This window comes from Physella acuta, unplaced genomic scaffold (assembly GCF_028476545.2).
Source record: "Physella acuta isolate Inbredline_101_S28 unplaced genomic scaffold, ASM2847654v3 ptg000013l, whole genome shotgun sequence".
NCBI classification, from domain to species: Eukaryota; Metazoa; Mollusca; class Gastropoda; family Physidae; genus Physella; species Physella acuta.
Window position 1 is genome coordinate 788,763 of NW_026731533.1, and position 8,087 is coordinate 796,849.

The 8,087-nt window shown below is 32.8% G+C and overlaps 1 protein-coding gene across 1 annotated transcript; it reads right to left on the minus strand.

The window, feature by feature from the left end:
- Positions 1–321: 321 nt before the first annotated feature.
- Positions 322–6,843, minus strand: LOC131935913 (putative methyltransferase C9orf114). The gene is made up of 10 exons (XM_059292660.1): positions 6,680–6,843; positions 5,433–5,463; positions 4,972–5,192; positions 4,645–4,712; positions 4,348–4,487; positions 3,788–3,924; positions 3,469–3,538; positions 3,071–3,272; positions 1,848–1,995; positions 322–420 (listed from the first exon to the last, which is right to left on the minus strand). Exons 1-10 carry the CDS (start codon positions 6,767–6,769, stop codon positions 346–348), a joined length of 1,182 nt encoding a protein of 393 aa, XP_059148643.1. The 5' UTR covers positions 6,770–6,843; the 3' UTR covers positions 322–345.
- Positions 6,844–8,087: the final 1,244 nt, after the last annotated feature.

Sequence of the window (8,087 nt, forward strand, 5' to 3'; positions counted from 1 at the left end):
TATATATATATAATGTATTTATGGGGGCATCTTCTTTAGAGTTGGCCCCAGGCATCTACATAGGTCTGCACTACAGTGTGTATACAGATAGGTGGACTTAGTTCAATCCTATGACCACAAGAACTGAGCTAAAGATTTGACAAGGCTGTCTCTAAAAATAGAATTTGTGTGTGACCTCATCATTCTGATGAGGTTGTGTGGTAAGAACTAAACCATGCATATTCAGTATGATTGTTTTTAGAAAGCATTTAACTATCTGAATAAAATTCACACTCTTCCGAAGACAGTAAAAAATGTATACAAACATTTTTTTAAATATATTTTATTTTTAAAAAAAAGTTTTCATCAAGATGTCGCTGTTAATCTGTTGGCTGCTGTAAGCTTAGGTGTCAAAGCTGTGAGGGCTATTAACAACGCCTCCTAAAAAATGGAGGGAAACATAAGAATGGTAGAGTATGCCAATATTTTTTAAAACAAGAATTACACTAAAGTAACATTAATAACATACCAGGCAATGAGGCACAAGTATTTTAATATAAAAATGAATATATTAGCAAATACAAAAATCTAATCTAATCTAGAAAGCTATGTCAGTACAGATAATTTAAAAATTTAAAATGCTCAATTTGCAAGGTACACTTTATCTACATCTATGTTAACTTTTGAAGATGGAGAAAAACAATTATTCTATTTCAAGTGTTCTCTTTGTCGCACTTTTAGACTAGATCGTCTGAACTGTTGACATCCAACTGTGTGTTAAGAACACTTTGTCTATACAAGTTTTTAGTAACTGTTAACGTCAAATTAAATAACTTCAACAGAGGCTACACAATGCTTTTTTAGTCCCTAATTGCCATATCCTTATGCACACTTCTAACTATCACCGTTTCTACCCGCTACCTTACTACATAAAAAGCCCCCTCACAATAATTTTTTTACACACGGATTTTACCAATTTTTTACACACATTCCAACATGGGGTACTAATACATAACATAGGGAGTTAGCTCACAGAGGCACTACCCTTGACTTCTGGGCTATACTAACCTTACTTACATATGACCCACAACAGTCACCTTATCAGAATGAGAGTCAACATAACCAAGAGGCCCCAGTAACAACAGACAGAAGACATGTAGATGATGTGGAAGAATTCATCTACCTTGGCAGCAAGATCAGCAAATCAGGAGGCACAGGGGACATACATGCTAGAATTAATAGAGCCCACAGATCTGCAACCCATATGGAAAAATTCTGCCATCTCCAACACAACAAAAATTAGGATGCTAAATTCTAATGTCACAACAGTTTTGTTAAATGGAACACAGATATGGAGAGTCTCCAAGGAAGGTACAGTGAAGATACAGACCTTCATGTAGAAATATATTACATAGATTCTGAAATTGAGGTTGTAGGACAAAGTGCAGAATATAGACCGATGGAGCCCATGACAGTACATTTAAGGAGGAAGTGGCACTGAGTGGGACACACTGTGAAAGGCACACTCAAATGTGACACACCAGGCATTGGAGTGGAAACCCAGGGAAAGCAGAAGAGAGGGAGCCCAAGATAGATCTGGAAGCAAAGCCTTCTTGAAGAACTGAAGGCAGCAGGGAAGTCTTGGGAGATCACAAAAATAACAGCAGGGGACCATCAAAATGGAATGTTATGGCTGAGGCCCCCATGCTTCACAAGGAACAAAGAGGATTAAGTAAGTAAGAAAGATAATCAATTTGTTTTTAAATTCTTCCATACAGGGAGAGGAATCATTGTGTTTAAATCTGATGTAACACTCAGTCCTTAAATATTATAATCACACATAATATCTCTAAAATAAAAATTCTCACCTCTGTGCGTATTGTCCGGCTCCCCTGGTTGGGGCATACATTGACATAATGGTGAAACAGCTCACTAGGGTCATCTGTCTTAATTTTGTCATCAGATTCTACACTTGCCTCCAGCCCCTTCAGGCCACCAAACACAATCAGGGCGTGTCTAACAAATAGCAAAAACAACCAGACATTGAGTAATAACACACTAAATCTTAAAACTTGAAGAAAATGTACAGCTGTTTTAAAGCTGGTGAGCTATTTTACTCAGGGAAGTGATAAATAATTTTTGGTCACTTTGATTAAACATCTTATACATCTGATGCATAACCTTTTTTTTATCATTCCCTTGATTGGTAATCATGCCTTCTAAAAAAGACTAGGTGTCATTTTTTTGTTTTTATACAAAGTTTTGAGGTCATTTTAAAAAATATACTCTTATCATTTAAAAAATGAATGCTTAGTGTTTCTTGTGTACTTGTTATTTGTATTTTAATTGACGAAGCGCTTGGTAAACTGGTGCAGAAAATAAGGTAAGAGTTACATGTTAAATAGTATATAAAATCCTTAATGCTTTCCAACAAAACATTGTTGCTTTTAAAGATACTTCAATATTCCATAGTGCCAAAACTATCAATCACTAATGAAAGAATCTAAATACAAAGATAATTACTAAAGAAAATAACAATGACGACAGCCATCTAAGCAAATCCCTATTTATTTATTTTTATTTTTTTTAACAGTAAATTGGGTCAAGAGAACACATGAAAAAAAGGGAACACAGCATTAAAAAAGTATAGAGCTTTGTCTCGGAAACTATTTAATAACAAACAGCTTTTTTAAGAAATCATTTTCTAGGCTATCTTTAAACTTTGAAGATTGAACTTGGTATCAAATTAAAGGTTAAATAATCTAGTTTTTATTTATTAAGCTCTTTTTAAATAACAAAATTTGTTTTTTAAATCTCATCAATGTCTATTTATGAAAATAATTATTTTTCAAAAGCTGCTGTTTATGGCAAATTGTTTAAATAAAGGCTTTCTGATAATCGACTTGTATATGAATCAAAATTATTTATCTTTGGATAAATGTACAAATTAATTATTCTAGGGGAGTAATTCAATAGCTACACAGTACCTTTATCAAAAGCGGACCTTTTTTATTTTTTATTTTTGAGACGTAATTAGATTATTAAGAATATTTCTGAAATGATAAGTTGATTTCATGAAATCATGTCTTACTTAAATGCTCCAACTTCAACATCATTTGCAAGTTTCCCCTTTTCTGATGTTCCAATGGTCAAATCATAGTTCTCATCATATGGTGACATTGTAAACACTTCACTAAGACAGGATGCCAGTCGAACTGTATAGCCCCAGTATAAACCTGCAATTTCTCTGGGTTCATTAGGGGAGACAACAACACCTTGGAGAACTTTCTTTTCTGCGAGACAACAGAATATCATATTATTACCAAGGTATTCACTATTTAGATAAAATAGTTATAGTAATAAATATTAACATTTCTTTTCACTATATTGTTCAATTGTTTAGACAAACTTCAGAAATAAAAATTTACTTCTTCAAAGTATGAGGAAAAATAATCAAATGTTATGGTTATAATAAAGTTGACTAGTTACCTGGAGTTTGTTCTTTTAGCTTTACTGTCACTCTTTGGCCAGGTGGTACTACCATGTTGAGGTGAACTTCCTAGATAAAACAAAAAAAATCCCATTTTCATTGTTCAGCCAAATTGAAGTTTCTGGTATATATATTTTTTTCTTCTAATCGATGGTTTACTTTAAAATTCATTCTAATATGATTTAATATGTTAAAATAAAGTAAGTCTAAAACTAAAACATGTATTTTTTGTGTTAACTTAAGATGATGTAAAAATCCAAAAAATATAAAAACTTAATGAGATGATCTACTCATATGCCAAAAATGAAATGAACAAACCTGTTTTAAACCAATATTTGCAAAAGATCCTGCATTTTGTTTATTGCTGACTGGCTTTTTTAATACAACACCTTCCCTGTATTGACTTGTATCTGATTCTCGAAGATGATGAGGGGTGTCAAGGGGGTTCAACAAGCCTGGAAAGACATTTTTAAGTATGCTAAAATAAACTTTCACTTAGATTTACCATGAGTATCATGTGCTTGTCATCAATAATAATGGATGCTTAATATCATCTTTATTAGGCTGGAAAATAGCACAAAATCATTAACAGGATAAAAAGAGTATAAACTAAGACATGACATTCATCACTAAAATGTTCTGCAAATTAAGGCATAAAAAGGAGACTAACAAAATATCTTGAACTATAAAATGACTAGATAAATTAACAGAAATAGTATTATGTATACAAAGGCCATAAAATATTGATTAATTTAAAACAAATGTTTTCTAGGCTCAAGATAATCACAATACATATTAGGTGCAACAAAGAAACTGTGAAAAATATATACTGAAATGTATAAGTTGACATGACGAGCACTTCAATCAAATAAACTCACCCGCATGGGCTAGATCTGGGTGGTAAGGAAAAAATGCTTTCCGTAGATACTGTGGACACTCAAGATACTGAAGAATGTGGAACAGCTGTGTATTGCCATGACCTGGCTTTTTGAGGCCACTGAACTCAGACTTATCTTGTCTGAAATTGGTAATTCAATTGTAACAATGTTATTAATAAATAATCCTGGAGCAGTTAATAGAAAGAAAAATTAAGTTGTGATGTAATGTTTTAATTAAGTGCCTTATTTTTTTTTATTAAATAATTACATCACAAAAAAAGTTTTACGTTAATTAACCTTGATTGTGTATTTTCATCAAACACAATAATTTCATCAACATTGAAAACTGCTGCAGCTCTGGCAATCTAAATTAGAGGATTTGAAATCAATTTTTTTATGAAGACAAAAGCAAATAATAATGTAATATTTATATAATCATATCAAGCATTTCAACACCTTTTTTGACTATTTGATAATGAAATTTATACGTGTCTAAAAAAATTAACAGAAAGTATATTACATAGGTAATCATCTATCTGTCACTATCATGTAAGCCCACTTTAAATTGTTAACCAATATCAGGTATAAATTCTTTATATTAATTAAAGATCTCTAGATACATACCTGCCCTGCTAGGTAAGCTCGCAGCTCCATAGACTGTGCATTGTCTAGTATAGACCCAGGCAGCGCTATAGAAACTGTATATGCTCTACCACATTGGTCTTTTTTCTGTTTCTCTTGCTCTTCCTCTTTTAATTTTTTCTCCTTTTCAAGACGAATTTTTTTGTCTTTTTCCATTTGAGCTAGTAGTTTTTCTTCTCGCCATTTTCTTTTGAATGCTTTTCCTGAAGAAAGGTTGAAAATTTGTATTACCTTTTATGGGTATATAAAAATTGTAGCATAAAAAAAAAATTTTGCTAATGAAACAGATGTTTGCTTAGTTCAAATTAAATTTAGAATTTAAAGATATACGAAATATTATTTATTTCTATACATCGCCTTGATTTAAACAACTAATTTAATATTATAAATTTTTACTACAACTAAAACACAGTAAAAAATTATCTAGTCTCAGATGAACTTACTATCTTTGTTGGAAAACCTTTGCTCTTTCAACTGAAGAAAAGAATATAATGTTTGCATTACTTATAGGCTTACTTACTAATCAATTTTGTAAAGGGTTAGATGTTTAGATGATAAAACATGTATAAATTGAATGAAAACCTGAATATGAATATCTTTACTGGATCTGGTAATTTTGTAAACTTATATATAGCAAAACCATGTTTTAATCTTTAAGACACTGTCTTTTTTTGGTTTACTGATTAAAATTGAATACACAATAAATACGACTTCAATTACATTCCTTGTCCATCCACTCATTAAAGAAAAAGATTTTATTTTATTGAAATATTCTGTTAGGTTCTTAAACTAATGTTGAAATTTCTTTGTCTGGAATGATAAACAAAATCGTATTGGTATTAGGCCTATTGTATGTTAAAATTCTTGTTTCAATCATAATAAACTAGTTGAAATTTAGTGAGCTGATTGAAAGTGACAATCCCCACAAAACTGTGTCACAAACTTAATACTTATCTATGAATGCTTACAAACTTGGGGGGGAGGGGGGGGTGGGGGGGGGTGTGGCCATAGCTAACAATAATATGGCTACCAGACCTTAGCATCTATTGAATGATTTTTCCAGCTTAGTTCAACTAACCATTTCAACGTTAAGTTTGGAAATACCAGCCACTCCAAAAGGCGGGTATTTTTGCGTCTTTTATGCCTACTGTAACCGATGTTATTTGTGGCAGGAAAAAATATATTTGCTTCCAATAGTGTGGGTCAACGTAAAAGTTGGTGAAGTTTGGACTATGTGATTAATGATTATCCTGCCTTTAGATTATATTTTTGTCACTGCATCACAGTCATACTTCCGCACTTTTTAAGATTCTCAACCCTAGCAACCTCTTACGACTTACATACTAAATTACTAATACTTAATACATACACTACTAATACTATCACTGACACCCTCTTCTTAACGTCCAGTTGTGCTCATTCCTTGTATTGTTGTAACATCTAGATCTAGATTTAGACTAACCTAGAGTCTAGATTAAAATTTTAATTTAAATGCCTAAAATATCTAGAATCTAGATTTATTTAGCATTCTAGTCTATCAATTAATTCAATTATCTAATTAATTATCATCATCATCTGATAAATTAAAATTAATGATGATTCATTGCCAAGCCAATCAGAATCATTAATTGCGTGACTAAAAAAACAGATCGCAACTTTAAAAAAAAGCCTAAGAAGTAGCAGAAATTACATCACTAGCAGAAGCGGGTGTCCTCTTATACGATACTTCTTTATTTTTCCCAAGATGGTCTTGCGACTGAATGTTATTTGAATGAGACATGACGTTAAAGAATAAGCAAAATACTTCGATAGGCCTACCAATGCTGCAGTCAATGAAAATTTGGGTATCGCCCTTATTCTACACGCCAGCAGTTTAAAAAGCGTTGTTTACTTGCTCTTTCTTCATCTACACCTAGATCTAGAGCTAGACTAGATCTAGATCTATATCCAAATTTAAAGTAAATGAAAATGTGGGCATTATCATCTACTGTTAGATCTAGATCTAGATCTAGACTCTATATTGTACAATAAATTATTAAAGTCTTTAAACATTTATTGTTTTCCTGAATAGAATATATATATATATATAGGATATATTTTATTTTCACATTCGTAAAACCTAACTTGAATTAAAGTAAAAATCGGAGGGTCGGAGACCCGACAGTAGGGTGCTTTTAGCACACAGAGTTCCCCAGCAGCTATCTTAACACTTGGGTATCCTTTGGTTGTGCTGCCAGCGTTTCTTCCATGCATCTCTTCGGGGGGGGGGGAGGGGCTTAGTCCCGAACGAAATGAAATTTATATAATTTATATAGAAAATATAAACTTTTAACAGTGTCCGCCCCCCCCCCCCCGAAGAAAGTCTACCGCCCCCCGAAAATTTCAAGTGCCCCCCCCCCCCCCGGAGAAAAAAGTCTGGAAGAAACACTGTGTGCTGCCTGCACAAAGGCAAGGTCACGCGTCTAAAAATACGTGATTTGTAATTTAACGCGTTTGTTAAACCCTTATAAAATAATACGTTGGTCTGTGAGTAGCACTAGATCTCAGCAACGCGCGCAAAGAGTACGCTAGTAACTATAAAACAAGAAGGTGAGTATAGAGATATGTGAGGTGGCTTAGAATTATTTTTATGTTTTACTACAGTGGTTCTTAACATTTCTGAAAGTACCTAACCCCACCTGCTTTATAGGAAGAATAAAATATGTTTTTTTTTTTTTCAAATTCAAAACTTAGGTAGGCCTATATATTCTATATCTACACCACTGTACTCAAAGAACAAAACCATTAAAATATTATTTTCACTACATAATGAATATTTACAGCAAATCAGTGTTTGTGCTGTACGCTGTCTTTAAGAAATGGTGGCTTCATCTTATATCAGCGTGCGCGGTGTTCTTGTCTTTCCCATCTCCGTGCAGCTTAAGATGTGTTCTCTTAGTTTTGTCGGCGCTATACTAGTATCGCTCTACTTGGCATTGCAAATTATTATAGATAGTTAGGACGCAGACCCCCATTAAGTTCACTTACGCATGTGAATCAATACCGTTGTTTTTTTTTTTCCCTCACTTACCATCACGACAGTCACAAGTCACTATTGG

Coding starts and splice junctions, on each gene's coding strand:
- LOC131935913 (XM_059292660.1), bottom strand. CDS start 6,769: ATGTCTCATTCAAATAACATTCAGTCGCAAGACCATCTTGGGAAAAAT. Junction 4,488..4,644: donor GATGAAAATACACAATCAAG/GTTAATTAACGT, acceptor TACCAATTTCAG/ACAAGATAAGTCTGAGTTCA. Junction 1,996..3,070: donor GTTGAAGTTGGAGCATTTAA/GTAAGACATGAT, acceptor GCTATTTGTTAG/ACACGCCCTGATTGTGTTTG.